Source organism: Phaseolus vulgaris, chromosome 4 (assembly GCF_051622355.1).
Source record: "Phaseolus vulgaris cultivar YP4 chromosome 4, ASM5162235v1, whole genome shotgun sequence".
Taxonomy (NCBI): domain Eukaryota; kingdom Viridiplantae; phylum Streptophyta; class Magnoliopsida; order Fabales; family Fabaceae; genus Phaseolus; species Phaseolus vulgaris.
In genome coordinates, this window is record NC_143501.1 from 7473430 (window position 1) to 7492945 (window position 19516).

At 35.1% G+C, this 19516-nt stretch overlaps 1 protein-coding gene across 1 annotated transcript; it reads left to right on the plus strand.

Annotated features, from left to right (window-relative positions):
* Positions 1-538: 538 nt before the first annotated feature.
* Positions 539-16235, plus strand: LOC137837076 (cell division cycle protein 27 homolog B). Its single transcript, XM_068645932.2, has 16 exons — positions 539-799; positions 2569-2641; positions 2853-2965; positions 3314-3360; positions 4648-4745; positions 5236-5540; positions 5747-5902; positions 6326-6527; positions 6951-7174; positions 7323-7388; positions 13698-13817; positions 14211-14287; positions 14663-14782; positions 14875-15094; positions 15207-15488; positions 15919-16235. Exons 1-16 carry the CDS (start codon positions 695-697, stop codon positions 15967-15969), a joined length of 2259 nt encoding a protein of 752 aa, XP_068502033.2. The 5' UTR covers positions 539-694; the 3' UTR covers positions 15970-16235.
* Positions 16236-19516: the final 3281 nt, after the last annotated feature.

Here is a 19516-nt window from a genome sequence, read left to right on the forward strand (position 1 = left end):
AAAATTTATTGATAACAAAAACGATATTTTAATTATAGTATTTATTTATTTATTTCAAATCAAATAATTTAAAAACTTAAGTTGCATCGAATTTTTCTTTTACTGAATAACTTATATATTTTTATTATAATTCTCATTCAATTACTTTTTCTTCTTTATTTCATTTTTATCTGGGAAACAAATTGTTACTCTTTAGCCCCAACACTTTTGGTAATAGAATATATCATTAAATAAAATAAATAATCCAGATATGGAATCTCATATTTGATTTGAAAAAAAAAAAGGACATAAATTATGTATAGAAAAGACTTAGAATAAAGAGTGATAAAAAGAGAAAAATATAAAATAAAATATGAATGGAATGGATAAAAGTAAATAAATTTATAAATATTAAATAAATGATGTATCTATTTTTGATTTTCAACCTTATTAAACGCTACTTTGGTGGAACAAGTTTATTATTTATTTATTTATTTATTTTTTTTATCCTCAGAGAATTTCTCTAGCATAGTTAGCAAAATGCACCGCACCGTATCACGTGATCGAATTTTAAAAAAAAAGAGCGAACACGTGAGACTCCGAAATCAAATCAAACGAAACCCCACTCTCACTCGCTCCGTTGTGTTGGTTATGTTCTTCAATTCTTGTTCTTCTCTCTGAGAGAAAGAGAAAATTGAACATTGCGAAGCAAACCATGGAAGCCATACTTGTGGATTGCGTGCAGAAGAGTCTTCGCCATTTCATGCACTCCAACGCCATCTTCATCTCGCAGCGTCTCTGTGCTCAGTTTCCTTCCGAGGTGGTGTTTCGTTTCGTTTCCTCCTCTTTTTCAGCACTTCGCACTCGAATTTTTTAGTTCTTATTTGGTTTCTAAGAAAATTTGTAAACCTAAACGGAAGAGAAAATTAGTTGCTAAAGCCTACGAGCACGAGGAACTTCAATTGTTTTTTTTGCCTTTTCTGTTACTTTGTTGCGTTGTCTGTGCTTTGAGATCGATGGCTTCGGTTAGGGTATCTTTACCTGTTCGATTCGATTCTTTGTGGAAGCTTCTCGAACGCTCGAACGAGTGTTGTTGCTCCGAGATATTTTGATTTTCTTTTGTTGCGTTAATAGATTCATTGAATTGAGGTTTGGAGTTTACTTGAGTGTTTGATAGGTTTCTTTAGAGTGATGAATATGGATGATGATTTTTCTGATTTCAAAATTTGGAGTGAGTTTGTGCCGTGTCACTGGAAGGGATACTTGTAGTTATAGGGCCTATGGCCACTTGCAAGAGACTCCTAAAGTTTGGTATTAACATAGAAGTTCAGTAAGCTCTACAATGTGTGACCTCGGTTGGTAGAGAGTGTTATACTGGACCCCATAGGCCAGGGCTCATGAATTCTTCGCGTGGTTCTAGCATTTTCCTTTTGCTAGGTTCACAGGAAGGTTCTAGAGACAATTATACTGGGCCCCCAAGGGCAGGGATCAATAATTCTTCATATTGTTCTAGCATTTTCCTATTTGCAATGCGTGAGGGTTTTGTCAACAGTGATATCATATTGGTTTTGCAAGTATAGATCAGCTGTGAGATCAAGAAGGATGGGCTGATTGGCTGGCTGCCTCAGACAGTCACAAGCTGGACTTGGTTAGTTAGTTGGCCAATAGAAGTTGGTTGGGTGGTCTACTGCCCCTCAAGAGCTAAGCGTAAGAGGTGTAAGATTATTTAGTTTGACAGTCCAACTTGCAATGGTTGCTTGTGTAACATGAAGATGTTTTTTTTTGCAGAATTTAAGGCTTAACTTTAGGGCTAGATAGTTTTTTGTTCTGTTGTTAATTATATTCAATATGGCAAATGTGAATCCTGCAGATCTGTTGGAAAGAATATGTCCATATTTAAGATTTGCTATTATGATATGTTTTATTACCAACTTATTATTGTTATACATGTTGGCCAAGTTTTTCAGAATTGATATGTATGATGTATCCTCATTATCTGTTGTACTTGTATTGTAGCTAAGGTACATGTGTTTTGTATGTGCCTCTTAAGAAAGTGGAATTCAATCCAATTCAACCTCATAAAACAAGTTTAGTAAGGTGAGGTTTGTACCCACCTATATATTATAATTTGGCCAAATCTCTAGATGATATGGGATTTTCAACACACCCTTTCCCGCTGAGGACGTCAAACGTGGGAATAGAGCAGGATAATAGGTTGCATGATAGGCCCAACATCTCACTAGGATAGGTTGTTAATGGCTCTGGTACCATCTTACCAAGTGAAATTTAAGTCTAACTAGTAACTCAATCTCACAATATCATCTTAGTAAGGTGAGGTTTGTACCCACCTATATATTATAATTTGGTCATATGTCTAGACGATGTGAAATCTACAACAATGCCTTTGATACTTGTATTGGAATATACTTAATTAACATCTTTGTATCCTTATAACACTGTTAATTATTACTTGTTCATGAATGTGTTTGCACCCTTTATTTGGCTATCTATTAAGTCCACGTCACTTTCTAAATGACATTTTTTAAACTTTCTTAGTCAGTGTTTGGTAATTGTGTTTGTTTTATGCAGACAAATTTGCAATTGTTAGCTGGATGTTACTTGCAGAGCAATCAAGCTTATTGTGCATACCATATCTTAAAGGGTATTTTTTTTGCCTTACTTAGTTATTTATGTCTCGGTCAGTTTTGGAGCTATGTCCTATTATTTTTAAATATCATATCACTACCCTTTCTTTCCCCCCTATTTAATTAGCTTCTAATAGAATGTTTTACTTCCTTGACTTGCAGTTATTTTGTAGCAGTGCTACTTATTATTTATCTTGACTTATTATTTTTCTTATCTATTACTTGAAGGCTCCCAAATGGCTCAGTCTCGGTACTTGTTTGCGATATCATGCTTTCATATGGATCTTCTTACTGAAGCTGAAGCAGCGTTATGTCCTCCTATCAATGACCCTAGTGCAGAGGTATAAAAACCAATTTAGAATGTATTTTAGATTAATGGTTATCTCCTAATTATTAAATTATAAAAATATACAGGTGGCCATATTTTATTTCCCAAAGAATTTTAAATTTATTATCATTTATATTATGCATCTAATGATCCTCTCTCATACCTTCTCATTACTGGGGTACATTAGGTTTTTTTATCATTGTTATTCTACTGTACTGAGTTTAGTTTGCTAGTAGTGATTCATTTTCCACATAAGTTAACATATCCCCTCTGTTTCCAGTTGCTTTTTATTATAGTTTGTTGGTGCATTTTCTGGGAGAAGGTTAATGATTTTGTTAATTTTGTTTTTCTTACTATGTAGGTTCCAAATGGTGCAGCTGGTCATTATCTATTAGGGCTCATTTACAGGTTACTGAACAGTCTTCATATCAATCTTGACTGCCCCCCTCCCATCACAAAATATATTATTTGATAATTATAAATTAAATAATCTAACTAATTTTGCAAAAAATCACATAACATACAATCAACAATGACACCAAATTAGTGCTGTTGTTCTTACTACGTTACATCTTTCACTGGTATGCACAAGAAGCTAAGAAGAGTTGTACTTATACGATCTTCCCTTGAACATAGTGATGAATAGCATGCTATAGTGGCATACAGTGCAGAGCAGTGATTAGGCACAATAGTAGCATGTTCTTGAATATGTCCGCCATAGTTGTGACCAAAATAATGGCCCTAGCATTCTAGCTACACTAGAATGAGGCATTTTGTAAACCCCATTTTGCCCTCAATAACATCATCACTTTTTTTGGGGGTGCCATAAAGCTGAAATTTTGCTTCAGCCGTTATAATTTAAATCTCTAGTTGTTGCATTTTCTCATGCATCCATCTGTGAACTGCCAACCTCCTCTGTTCTTTTCTCTGTGCAATGCCCTCTCTCACTTGTTATCTAATGTTTAAGATATCTTGTGTTTGAAATATGATTATATCTTTTGAATTTTTTTTTGTTTCCTCCCTTGACCTTGTACTGTTAAGTATAAACATGTAATGGATTTTGAGCATGCATTTTTATAGCTTTTGTATTTATATAATATAAATATTTAATTATTTAATTTTTATTTAAAATTTATTAAATAAGTCATCCAACCATGTGCTATACCTATTGTAGCCTTTTCTGTGGTTCGTTGCTATGCACTGCAGCGCTTCTTTCTTAGCTTTGATAACTATGCCCTAGAAATATTAATAACTTGCAGTGAAGCTTTTTGGTGTTTGTAACTATCTTCTTTGAGAAGGATGGACAACTCCAAAACAATCCTATCAAGAATTGGAGAATGCATTTTGTTGATACATAAAGTAGACAACAAGGGTGATTTCAACCTTGAATTTTATAACCAGCTCTTTAAAAACTATATGGATTGATGTTGCTCGATAGTTTCACATGTGATTCTATAATATTTAGATAATTTCACTTTTCTCTATTAGCGCATCCCTTAGTCAAATCTATTGCACGTTCACGTCACAGCTTTGGTTGTCATATGGTGGTTGATTCCCATAAAGTATTTGGTATGTTCAGTGAATATTTGATCCTTTGTTACTGGTTTCCATTGAATTGTCTTTAAATGTCTGTCTTGGCTTTAATTCATACTATTTTCATATCTATATTCTTTAATAATTATTCTACCTTTTCAGATGCACTGACAGAAGGAAAAGTGCCATAAAATATTTCAAGCAGGCACTGTCAATGGATCCTCTAATGTGGGCTGCATATGAGGAGTTGTGTATATTAGGTAATGTGAGATGATAGCACTTGATTCCCGATGACTGAACATGCTTGATGAAGCAACTGGCAAAACCTAGAAGTTTAAATTGCTGCTTGCTAAATTGTTAAGTGCATCTTTAGCTTTGAAAAAATAAGATAGCTAAAGCAAACATTTTAAACAGTATGGTATGGTAATGATGTACTTATTGTTTATACATACATTTTGTTTTTGTAATGGACCACCAGGCATAGTTTATTGTCATGGTTTTCATGTGATAGATGAAATAACTCAACAGTAATGAGCCCTATAAAATATTTTCTTTCTTACTATACTGCTTATGGCTTTAACAAATACTGAATCTGTCAAGTGACTCAATAGGAAGCATACATATGGCCAGGAAATCAATGCAAAATTTGTTTGCTGTAACTAAATGACTGTTTTCTAGTGTAAATCTTATATTATTCTTTTTTCATTATCTCATTCATTCATCATTATTATCATTACACTGTTTTCTTAGGTGCTGCTGAAGAAGCAACTGTAGTTTTTGGTGAAGCAGCTGCTTTTTGCATACAAAATCAATACCTGAATTGTTCAACCTCTCCAAACGATCATATGTCACCTGAAGATAGGAATGAAGCTGCTCCCAGATCTTGTATTCCCGAAGAAGGGAGTCCAAGGCAACTCAAACAAATGCAAGGTCTCAAGGATATTGCTGCGTATCATCATGGAACATCTATATTAGGAGGAGCTACTTGTCAACCTATTAATAGTGGTTCATCTAACATGTCATTTTATAACACCCCATCTCCAATGGCTGCACAGGTGACTCTAGTTTTATATTATGTACGCCTATTAATGTGTATAAAAAATTTGTGAAAAGCTACAATATATATCCAGATATGGATAAAGCCATCCCGTTATTCTGTAGTTTATAAATTGATAATGCAGGTTCCTTGGTCAATTACATGTGTTTGATGTCCCTTTTTCCTTATAAAATGAATGACATGTTCTGTTCTCATTTTTTGCAGTTGTCAAGTGTTGCTCCACCCCCATTGTGTAGGAATGTGATGCCAAATTTCCAAAATCTTACTACACTTAGTGTTGACTGTTCTCCTAAGTCAACAGTGAACTCTCCTATTCAAGCCCCTCGAAGAAAGTGTGTGGGTGAAGGAAAGTCACGAAAGGTTGGTTCTGTAGTTCAATCGATAGTTGCATCTATAGTAGATAAACATGCCAATTGTCTGGGATTTTCTCTGTAATCTAGGGTAAATCATGGCACCATGGATTCTCATTTATATGGTTGAAATATTGTTACTCAATTTTCTGGATTCACCCAGCATATAAGCTTAGTTATAGTTATTTTTGCATTCTGTTCTTTGTGGATTTTTATTTGGTGCTATTTATTTTAAGAAGAATAGTTGAATATATTTTTTTTCATATTATAATGTGTGGATTAATTGACTATTTATTCTGTTGAGTAACTTGTGTTTTGCATGATTGTACTGATATGTACTCAGTTGAATGCTTGACTTTTCCAGATGATACGATAAATATTCTGTCATTTTCACTATTCCTTTTTTTCCTAAACTAAATATATATTGTTACAGATTTCAGGTACATTATTTCCTGATTCTGGTCCTCGACGTAGTTCAAGGCTCTCAAGTAGTGAAAATGTAAACGCAAATGCTAATTCAACATTTGTATCTGGAAATGGAACTAATAAGGGAAGTTCAAAGCTAAACCATGTGGCATTTCATAGCATGGCAACTCGGAAAGGGCAGTCATGGGCCAATGAAAACATTGATGAAGGTGATGAATGTGTATATATCTCACTATTCTATTGTTTAAGCTTATTCTTTTATCCGGAAATGTTTCCCTTCAAAATAGTAGAGTTGCAATCTTTGTGAAGTCATTCTCTTGTACAAGCAGCATCCCACCTGACAATGTTAGATTTCTTGTCAGTTTCTTCTGTGCTATAGCCTTTCGAAAGATTTCAGAAGGAAAGTTCATATCATTGATTTTCTTGCTATCTCCTTTATCTAAACTGGTGAGCCAGATAGAAATACTAGTCCATTGCTAGGTGTCAGCATAATATGTTGAACTACTATATTAACTTGAAGGTTTGCATATACATTTATGATTATGATTAGTTCATTTATTTTCTTATGGTGATTATTATTGCCTAAAGGTTTCCTTGTTTCAAATTCTAAATGATTTCCTTTTTTCTATTAGGGATTCGTACTGATGTTCTAGATTATTCTTTAAATGATACATCTACAAATTCTTATTCATCTCCTGTCGTTGAAGCCAAAACATATGAGCAAGAAGCTGCAACTTTTCAAATTGGCCGCCAAGTAACAAGTCGTTCTAAGCTCATCACTGGCGCTTCAGAAATATTAACCCTTCTAAGAGTTCTTGGTGAAGGCTATAGACTTGCCTGTTTATATAGGAGCCAGGTAATTAATTAAATTTTTCTGGGGAATATCTAGATAATATTGAGGTTATTATTGCAATTAGGGATTTTAAATTGGAAATAAAAGGAGGAAAATACCACCTTGTCCCAAGTTTGCATTTGTTTCCTAATATCTGTTTGTCGAAGAGCAGGATGCGCTGGATACCTATCTGAAACTTCCACAGAAGCATTACAAAACTGGCTGGGTTCTTTCTCAGGTAATTTTGGAAGCTCGATGCATTTTCCCTGGTATTTATTTGGGATTCGTCATGCTTATTTTGTTTTATTCCAATTTTTGTTCAGTGCACGTACTAATTTTGTTCTTTATAGTACTTGACTATTTTGCACTTCATTGAAAGGATATCTTATCTGCCCTTAGTTACACTTCTCCACTTTCCTCACAGTTGAAAGGAATAGAAAGAAATAGAAGGAATGTATTTCTGATGTGTCTTACAAATGTGATTACAGTCTCTATTTATAGACTGTTTTACAATCTACTTAAGGAAGGAAATAATAGGTAATAAAAGACAATTATAATGGTTGTTTAAAGCTGTACAAATCAAATAAAATCAAATCACTAACAAATCTCTCCTAATAAATATAAATGGAATCTGCACTTAATTACAACATAATTCTCCTGATTATGCAACACTCCCCCTCAAGTTGGTGAATGTATATCTATCATTCCCAACTTGCAAGTAAGATCTTCGAATTGTTTTGTGGGAAGTCCTTTAGTAAACATATCTGCCAATTGTAGTCTTGACGGGATGTACTCCGTGGCTATAAGACCATCATCCAACTTCTCCTTAATAAAGTGTCGGTCTATCTCTACATGCTTTGTTCGATCATGTTGAACCGGATTGTGTGCAATACTGATAGCAGACTTATTATCACACGCCAAGCCCATAGGAGCTTCATATTTTATTTTAAGGTCATCAAGTATGATCTTCACCCATAATAGTTCACACACCCCTTGAGCCATGGCTCTAAATTCTGCCTCTGCACTTGATCTTGCAACTACATTTTGCTTCTTGCTCCTCCATGTCACCAGATTTCCACCCAAGAACATGCAGTAGCCTGTGGTGGATCTCCTATCAACAATCGATCCTGCATAGTCAGCATCAGTATATACTTTCATGGATAAGTTTTCCCCTTTTTTGAATAACAATCCTTTTCCTGGGGAGGCTTTTAAGTACTGAAGAATTCTATCTACTGCCTGTGAGTGTCTTTCCCTTGGATCATGCATAAATTGGCTAACCACACTAACTGCATAGGCTATGTCTGGCCTAGTGTGTGATAGATAAATGAGTTTCCCCACAAGTCTTTGATATTGTGTCTTCTCCACTTTTGGGTTTTCCTCATCATTCCCAATCCTATGATTTTGCTCTATTGGCACTCCAGTGGGCTTACAACCCAACTTACCAGTCTCTTTGAGAAGATCAAGGATGTATTTTCTTTGAGAAATAAAGATGCCCTGTCTTGAGTAAGCAACTTCTATCCCAAGAAAGTACTTCAGCTTCCCAAGATCCTTCATCTCAAATTGAGCAGCTAGTCTCTCCTTCAAATTTTGTTTTTCAATCTCATCATCACCTGTAATAATCATATCATCTACATAGACCAAAAGTAGAGTGAGTTTACCATTCTGAGAATGTTTTATAAACAGAGTATGGTCACCTTGGCTTTGTCGGTACCCCAAAGATACCATAGCTTGAGTAAACCTTCCAAACCAAGCACGAGGTGATTGTTTAAGACCATACAAGGCCTTCTTAAGTCTGCACACCTTATTTTCTTCATTAACATTACCATAACCCGGTGGAATCTCCATGTATACTTCTTCCTCCAAGCATCCATGCAAGAAGGCATTCTTAACATCAAACTGATGCATCTCCCAATCAAATTGCGCTGCCAAGGAGAGAATAATTCTGACTGTATTCATTTTTGCTACTGGAGCAAAAGTTTCCTCATAATCGATCCCATAGGTTTGAGTGTACCCTTTTGCAACTAACCTTGCTTTATATCGATCCAACGTGCCATTAGACTGATACTTCACTGTGTATATCCACCGACAACCCACTGCCTTCTTATCCTTTGGTCTCTCTACAATCTCCCAAGTCTCATTCTTTTCTAATGCCTTCATTTCTTCATTCATGGCTCGAACCCAGTTCTCATCCTCTAAGGCTTCTTGTACTGATGTAGGGATTCTAATAGAATCAATAGCTGAAAGAAAACTCTGGTGCTGCATAGAAAGTTTTTCTGTAGACACAAATTGAGATATAGGATATTTGGCACAAGATCTTTTTTCTTTTCTCAAGGCAATAGGTAAATCATCTAGGTTAGTTTTATTTAAAGTGTCCTCAAGGGTCTCATAGGTATGGGTTCTTACCTCCGGTTCGGACAATTGAAGTTGCTGTTCGATCAGGACGGGTTCTTGTTGCCTTCGTTGGTATTGTTTCCCAAAGTATCTGTCCTCATTATTCTTCTCTGGTAATGATGTTGGCATAGGGTCTTTGTCATTCTCCTTAAGAACGGAATTCTGCAACAAAGGAAAAGGTGGCAACTCAAGGTCCTCAGCTTCTTGAATACTCTCCCCCTGAAGCTGAGAACTAGGAAAGAAAGACTCTGTTTCATGGAAGCTGACATATTTGGAAATATAAACTTTACGACTTTGAGGATGATAACATTTGTACCCCTTTTTGTTGGGGGCATAACCAATGAAGACACATTTGATGGCACGAGGATCTAACTTACCTCGATACGGGCTATGAACATGTACAAAAGCTGGACAACCAAAGACACGACTCTGAAGACTAGTTAACATGGGAATAAAAGGATAGAATATGGTCATAAGTTGAATAGGAGTAACACCCTCTAGAACCCGAGAAGGTAATCTATTAATTAAATAAGTGGCAGTCAGGACGGCTTCCCCCCAGTAAGATTTTGGAACAGACATTTGGAAAAGTAAAGCTCTAGTTACCTCAAGGAGATGACGATTTTTTCTTTCAGCAACCCCATTTTGTTGAGGAGTGTCCACACAGGTTAATTCATGAACAACTCCATTTTCCTGAAGAAACTTTGAAAGGTTCTGGTTGACATATTCTCGTCCATTATCAGAACGTAATCTCTTAATTGGACTTTCAAATTGTGTTTGAACCATTTTGTAAAAATTTACAAACAAGTGAAAAACTTCAGACTTATCTTTCATAAGGAATATCCAGGTAACGCGAGTACAATCATCAATAAATGAAACAAACCATTTTGCACCCGAGATATTAGGAATAGATGAAGGTCCCCATACATCAGAATGAATAAGATCAAAAGGTTTTGAACTTCTATTATTATTCGAAGGAAAAGTTGTTCTATGGTGTTTAGCAAACTGACAAACATCACAATGAAAAGACTCAACCGATAATTTTGTAAATAAAACAGGAAATAAGGATTTTAGGGTACTAAAAGGAGGATGTCCAAGACGTCTGTGTTGAAGCCATATTTGAGAAGATGACCAAGATTCAGTGCCTTGCTGAAGACTAGAAGTGTGTGCCTGTAGTTTAGCACATTTTTTAGTTTCTTCCTGTTGTAAGTAATATAACCCGCCCTGCTCTTTAGCAAGTCCAATTGTCTTCCCCGTGGCAAGATCCTGAAAAACACAATGGGAAGGAAAAAATGTCACTGCACAATTTAAATCTTGGGTAATCTTATGAATTGACAAGAGGTTATTAGATAGGTTGGGAACATGAAGCACATTTTTTAAAGGGAAGGAAGGTTGAAGGTGGATATTACCACGACCAGTAATGGGGTATTGGAACCATTAGCTACAGTAATATGTTGGTTATAAGACAAGACATTGTAGGATGAAAAATAAGAGGAATGAGGTGTCATATGATCAGTAGCACCAGAGTCTATAATCCAGATATTCTCAGTACCAGAAGCATTAAAGGATAAGAAACTAGAACTCTTACCACTCATGGTTAAAGAACAAGAGCTAGTCTTACTAAGAGAGTTCATGAGAGCTCGTAAACGTTCCAACTCTTCTTTGCTGAGTGAGGGGACCTCCTCTGCTATTTGAGGGAAAGGTAAGGTCGTACTTTCAGAGTCAGATGATGCTTGATTAGCATGCCTTTGTATGGTACCTTTGAATCCTCCAATACGTTCCAAGACCTTCTCCTTTCCATGAAGTTTGAAGCATCTTTCCTTAGTATGACCTGTCTTTTTACAATAACTGCACCAACGATCTTCACGATTAGCCTTTGTGGGAGGCTTTCCAAATGAAGGAAATGAACCTTTTATAGGTCCCTTGCCAGTCGCCATAGCTGAACTATCACCAGAGTTGTTAGTACTTAGAGCTGAACTATCAACGGAGTTGCCCCCATCCAACATTACTAACCTCCGAGTTTCTTCCCCTCGTACAATGTGAAAAACCTCTGAGAGAGAAGGGAAATTTTCCTTTCCCAAAATCTGAATCCTAATTGGATCAAATTCAGGGTTTAATCCAGAAAGAAATTTAAATATGCGTACCTTTTCAAGAAATTGTGTTAGTGCAATACAGTCATCTGTGCACTTCATCTTCAAATTTTGATATTGATCTAATTCGATCCATAAACCATTCAACATACCATAGTAGTTTGTTACTGAAAGGCTCCCTTGGCTGGTATGAAAGATCTTGTTTTCTATCTCGTACCATGCTGCAGTATCTTTTTTCATGGAGTATGTTTGACAAAGGTTTTCCCAAATCTCCTTAGCACTGGAGAAGAACATACAATTTCGGCTAATCTCTGGCGTCATAGAATTCCATAACCAGGTCATGATAAGAGAGTCTTCATCGTCCCAGTCTTCATATTTCGAATCAGTTTTGGCTGGAGGGTTCCCTTCTAGGTGACTCAATTTCTTCCTTCCTTTGAGAGTAGCACGAACCAACTGGGCCCATTGCAGGTAGTTGTTTCCATCGAGACGATAACTGCTTTGCAACATCGGCAAATCATTGGAGCTAAGAGAGGTTGTGTTGTTAGTTGCCATTGGTAAGAGTTGACCGAAATACGACAAAACTGGAGGTGATTTTTGTTTGAAAAAAAATGCTGGAAAAAAAAATTCCAGCAGCAGCGGTCAACGGTGGAGGTCGGCGTCGGAGGTCGGCACGTCGGTTACGTCGGTCGGCACGTCTGTCAACATCAGTCGGCAGCGGCGGTCGGCTACGTCGGTCGGCAGCGGAGGTCGGCTACGTCTGTCGGCAGCGGAGGTCGGCGTCGGAGGTCGGCAGCAGAGGTAGAGGTCGGCTACAGAGGTCGGCAGCGGAGGTCGGCAGCGGTAGTATTTGCAGCAATAAAGGCTGCCTAGAAAAGTATTTGCAGCAATGAAGGCTGCCAAAAAATTGTAGAAACAGAGTCTCCCAGATCAGGAGCTCTGATACCAAGTTGAAAGGAATAGAAAGAAATAGAAGGAATGTATTTCTGATGTGTCTTACAAATGTGATTACAGTCTCTATTTATAGACTGTTTTACAATCTACTTAAGGAAGGAAATAATAGGTAATAAAAGACAATTATAATGGTTGTTTAAAGCTGTACAAATCAAATAAAATCAAATCGCTAACAAATCTCTCCTAATAAATATAAATGGAATCTGCACTTAATTACAGCATAATTCTCCTGATTATGCAACACTCACTAATTAAAAAAAAGGATTTTCTGTATATGAAGTCTTCTTTTAGGTCCTATCCTCAAATCAAAATTAATCTCACTATTCCACTTAACTAATCTTTTACTACTTTGTGGCCTAATTCAATGAATATAAGATGTCAAGTAAATCAAAGCTTTGTCAACTTTAGATGAGACTATAAACACAAATAAAACAAAGAACTAGAATAAAAACTCAGTTAAATTAAATCTCAGCACAACGGTTTTGCTTGCTTGTGAGTTGTTCAGGCTTCAAGCCTGGAAGATTCTTGAGTGAGGTTTACTTTAAATATATAATGGTTACTAGGCGTCCTCCATCTGAAAGATGACAATAGATTAATCATTTTGGATGGACAATAAGGTAGTGGGTGGGAGAGACCAAGGAAAGGCAAAACTATGAACAACAATTTGGTGTTCATGTATGTCAGATGCAGGTCTGACATGGCCTTTGTTTGACACAGTTAGATGTCCACTGTTTGTTTTGGAAGGGGCTTACGAAATAGAAAGTTATAGGACATTTGTTAGGTATCAAGATGCTGTACACTCTGGACCCTATATATATATATATACATATATAATGAAGTAAAAATTATTTTCCTTGGATTTTCAATTTTATGTTAAGCACCAACAAACTAATATCTTAACTGCCTCCTACTGGTCTCTCACACCACATATAACACTAACACCATAAAACAAAACTGCCTCATAGCACTTGGCTTATCAGTGCTTCCTTGTACAGAAACAATGTTGTCCTCAAGGCTAAAATGAGAAAAACTATTCCTTCCAGCAAAGTGATTGGATTTGGCTTTATTAATTCAACTCGTTTGAAATATCCTCCTTACTTTAGCATGTTTTAATGCAGGTTGGAAAAGCATACTTTGAGCTAGTTGATTATTTAGAAGCTGATTGTGCCTTTAGCCTTGCTCGTCAGATTACACCTTATAGTTTGGAAGGAATGGATATACATTCAACGGTCCTTTATGTGAGTTGAAATATATTTTCTTTGTTAAAAGAAAACCATTTTTCTTTGTTGCATTTTGATTTGCACATTTGGTCCATTCAACAATAAAGTCTCTTGACAGGAAGATACTTAATCAACAATGTTTTGATGCCCTTGCTCTGGGCTCCTGTTCTAATGTTATACCTAGAATGTATTTGAGGCTATGATTTCTCTGATGTTACATAGCTACGTACTCTATATGTAAAATGATTCCTTTTTTAATGGTTGTCATCTACAAAATTACAAAAGGAACCCTGGATGTGGGGCACCTGGAATATCCTTGTATTTCTTTAGCTTCTTCCTTCCACTTAAAGTTTAAATTTTTTAAATGATTACTGGATGTTTGCCTGACAAACTGACTTATATCGGGTGCAGCATTTAAAGGAAGATATGAAGCTAAGTTACCTGGCTCAGGAACTGATTTCAACTGATCGCTTAGCTCCTCAATCTTGGTAGTGTTACATTGAGCTTTATTTTAATTGTGTAACAATTCAGTTTTTTCTACTCAAAATTCTTCTTATGCCATTTTTATGTGCTACTCTCTTCTTTCCAGATGGCTGAAAACTACATTTTCCATGTGTTCTCATGTGTGTGGATGCACATGTGTGCACACATATTGTGAACCAAACTTTGAACATTTTTTGTATAATTTGGTTTTCTAGAAGTATTTGCCTGTGAAGCTGATGATAATAGTACCGTACAGTTCTAACACCAATATTATTTTAGCAAGTTGAAAACTCGAGAGTAGAAAGCCCACCCCCTGCTGTATTTGGCTGTTCTCTTCTAATTATTGTCACTTATCCTGGTTTATCTTATGAATATGGCAGGTGTGCCATGGGTAATTGCTACAGCCTGCAGAAAGATCATGAAACTGCACTGAAGAGCTTTCAACGAGCTGTTCAACTGAATCCCAGATTTGCATATGCTCACACCCTTTGTGGACATGAGTATGAACATTTATCTTTCATTTATGATACACGTGTCCAAACATGGTTTAATAACTTTTTATGCACTCGATTCACTGTTCATTGCATTGCAGGTATGTTGCACTAGAAGATTTTGAAAATGGGATTAAGTGCTACCAGAGTGCACTCATGGTTGATTTAAGGCACTATAAGGCATGGTATGGACTTGGAATGCTATATCTTCGCCAAGAGAAGCTTGATCTCTCTGAACATCATTTCCGTATGGCCTTCCAAATCAACCCACGATCTTCTGTTATACTGTCATACCTTGGAACTGCTTTGCATGCTTTAAAGGTTAATAATTTCTTGCCAGTCTAGTTGTAGTAGTACAAACTACAATACCATTTGTCTTTTGCTCAAGTTTTTGTATCCAGTATTCTGAAATTATACTTCTTTGATTTGTCAGAGAAGCTGGGAAGCATTAGCCATAATGGAGAAAGCTATCTTAGCAGATAAGAAAAACCCACTTCCCATGTATCAAAAGGCCAGCATACTGATTAGCTTAGAAAAATTTGACGAGGCTTTGGATGTCCTAGAAGAGCTGAAAGAGTGTGCTCCTCGTGAAAGTAGTGTTTATGCTTTGATGGGCAATATCTATAGAAAGCGTAACATGCATGAGAGAGCAATGTTTCATTATGGTGTTGCTTTGGATTTGAAACCATCTGCAACAGATGCTGCTGCCATTAAGGTGAGCTGGCCTTTTAACAGAGTTTCAACAATCCTTTTGCTCTATAAACTCGTTAACGATTTTTACAGATAACTAATCTTCTGCTCTCGGATTCTTATGCTGAATGTGTAGTTAATTTGTAAAGTAAATGACCAATTTAGTTCCTGAAATTGTGTTTCACTATTATTTTGTCTGTGAAACTAAGGAAAAGTCAAATAAATCAAAATTAATCATTTTTGTCATTTTGGTTTAGTCTGGTGACGAAATAACATGTCCAGGGACTAACACAGAAAAAAAGTTAATTCTAGAAACTTAAAATTTCAGAGACTAATACATAGACAGATACGATTTCAGGAACTAAGTTTTGACCATTTGCTGTTAATTCGTATGATTACAATAGTACATGGAACAAACTTCTGATTGTTGTCATTATTTATTCTTTTCGAAACAGGCTGCTGTTGAGAAGTTGCATATACCCGATGAGTTCGAAGACGATTTATAGCTCTACCTTTAAAGTGCAAGATGCAAGATTGCTTTGGGCTAGTTGTGTATAGAAGCAGGTCAAAGGCTTGAGTATTCATCCCAACAATCATCATTCCATTTAATTTTCAGAACTTTAGAACTGCATACAGTTTTGTAGAAAAGTCGAATAAGGATTAGAGATATGATGTATCAGAGGTACCGAGAAGCTCCTATACGTGTACAAATAGTTGCGTTACGGGAAAATATATGTACCATTTGTTTATAAATCAACGCTTTAGTCTCTCAGCTCTGGTTTAAATCATTTGAAGTGTCAAATATCTCATTTTGAATTCAATATATGATGAGAAATGTTAATAACACGACACGTTCTGTCACTTGTTAAAATTTATTCTAATTATGCAAATGACATAAATAATCTTTAGGGTACAATAAATAAGTATCCTAATTAGGGATGGTGAATATTCTAATTTACAGTAAGAAATATAAACTGTCATGTACAATTGAGGTATTATTTTCTTAATTACAATTAATCAGGATATGTATTCTGCTAATTTGGGAAACAACTTCTATTCTTGGCTTGATATCCAAAACCGTCACAAGTTGGATTATAGATGTCAATTATATCTAACTTGCACCCTAAGTTTTCATATTGAGCTTTTGACCACCTTGAATAGAATATCTGCAGTTTGGACGTGTGTTCCAACTTCACTACTCAATCATTCACATTTTTCTTGATGAAAATCTTATTGTTACAAAATAATCTCATAAAGAGTTGATATGAAACCTTGAGTTCCTGCAAAATTTAGTATAACCATTATATCTAAACATTGCAGCTACACTACTCCTTGTTACTACTAATTTTTTGTTACTTCTCCAAGTCACTAAATTTTCCCAAACAAAGGAACAATATCCACTAGCTGATCTCCTATCACCTATAGATCCAATCCAATCTACCTATCTGAAGATTTCAACATTTCTTTCTATGCTCTTTCTAAAGTAAAGCCCTCAAAGTTTTCTTCAAATGTGGTAGTATACAATTAACTTCTTTCATGTGAGCTTCCTAGATCATTTATAAATAGGCTTACTAAGCTTAAAGAATAACTAATGTATTGGCGAGTATGAATAAGATAAATAAACTTTTACACTAGTCATCGATATCTCTCCTTGTTTTAGAACTCTTCTCTTCAACACCAAATTTAACATTAGATTCCATAAGCGTATTAGTTTCTTTACTCCCCAACATTTCAATTTTGCAGTAATTCAAGAACATACTTTTGTTATAAGGTGCATTCATTGTCATGTGGTAAAGGCTAAGAGGATTAAGTTACAATTGAATCATGACGATTTGGTTGCTACGTACTTAAGTAGAAAGTGTTGTGTCATGGCTATAAGCTATAACTTTTGATCTAGTGGTTAGTGTTTGATTCTACGATTAGTATCATAGACAAGGTCACAAGTTCAATTTCTAGTGGGGCAATTGTTAAGATGAGATTGTTAAAAGTACCATCAATTATCTTATTGTGGAGGCTTATAATGAAAATATTAAATTCAATGAGGATTTGGTTCATCCACACGTACACGTCACGAATATCCTGCCTTTCTATGTTATATAAATTGGCTAGGTGAGCCAACTCACAATCAATAAGTTTCACTCCTAGCAAGACACTTGTTGAGGGAAAGATTGTTGCAAGGTGCATCAATTGTCTCATGGCAAAAGTCATGTAGGTCAAATCATTATTGAATTATGAGACTTGGGTTGTTACACTCTTAAATAGAAAGAATTGTGTCTTGACTATAAGTTATAATTTTAGCTTACTATGAAGCACTCAATCCAATAATTAATTGAAGAAACAAGTTGGCTTTAGAAAAGAGGTTGAATAGAGCCTGCAATCTTTTTAACAAATAGATACACCATCTAGCAGACAATAACAACACAATAATTTATATTAATTCACTCTCAACTCTTGTATTATGTTCAATTCTCCTTTGAAAACACCTTAAAATGTTCCAATAATCAAAGGCTTTATTATAGAGCGAGTGCACAAATCACTGTTGATTATCTTTTCTCAGTCTTCTCCTAAAACTAAGATAAATGGTAACAAGAATAAGTCTTAGAGAGGATATAACAAGAATTCTCATAAAATGGGTAAGTTCATAAGTGAAGAACACAAAGGGTTCACACTTTCTATGAACACAATTCACACTTAAGCTTATAACTTTACTTTTCTTATATGTTTTATTGAAAGAAAATTAGGCTCTGGAAATATGATCATTGCTTGGTGTAATCTTCAATGATGATATCTCTTGGTGCTTGATAACATGATTGCAAATTTTCTTAAAATAATTTGAACTTGGTTAGCTCAAATTTATTTTTGGAGTTGTGTATTGAAGGTTGCACCTCTTTTTTACATAATGCGGGAACAAACAAGGAAACAATATATATATATATATATATATATATATATAATATAATATAATATCCAAACATAATTGATTATATGTTCTCTTAATATAAAAAGTTTTCATAAATACATTTTTTGAACATTGGAGAAATCACTTATTATTTCATGCAATTTCAATCATACATATATATATAATATATGCAAAAACATGTCTATGATCATGACTTTATATCATTTAATAAGACCAATAAAACTTAAAATAAGTAATGCAATGTCTTTGCTTAAACTAAATAAATGGTTTAATGAGTTACAACTTCATAAAACGTATATTAGAAGTTTCATAGCAAAAGATATTAGCATGTACATCATTTAACAAATTTCGTTCATATTTTTATCATCCAAACTTTATCCACTAAAAGAATGTCTAGTGGTTCTAGACAAAAGTAGGTCGTCTAGGTCTCAACAATCTCTTCATTTTCTATGATGAAAACTACTTACACATTTTGAAGCATAAAAGGAAAAATATGAAAAGATATAGCATAATGATATAGAAAATATGGTATCAAAGATTTAGAGTAAGTATAAGAGAGATTTAGAGTAAGTATAAGAGACTGATGGACACAACATATTATAAAGATGCATAGAAAATTGATGTATTTATAAAACATGTAGGACAACGCACAACGTCTAATATGTGTGAAAGACAAAATGTATCTTTATGTTTCTTCCATTTTTTTTTCAAAATCAACACAACAAACAGTTGGAGTGTGTCATCAATGTTGCGACGACGGAGGCGGTGGTGTTTGAGGGATAAAAGTAAGAAATAGACTCTAGAAGAATGGTTGTTTGAGCCTAAGACTTTTTTTTTTTGCAAATAGATAGACTGTCTAGTGGACAATATGGTTTTTATTGGTTCACCCTCAACTTTCGAACTATGTCTAGTTCTCCCTTGAGAAACATCTCAAAGGGTTTCACTAATTAAAGACTTTATTACAAAATGAGTAAAAAAATTGCTCTTGCTTATCCCTTCTCAATTTTTCTCTAAGATTGAAAACTCAAGTATTCTTTTATATGTTACTCTTGATTTACAAAAAACATAAGATTGATGGTTACTTGAGTAACTTTTAAATAGAGTATATAATAATAATTCTCACAAGGTGGGTA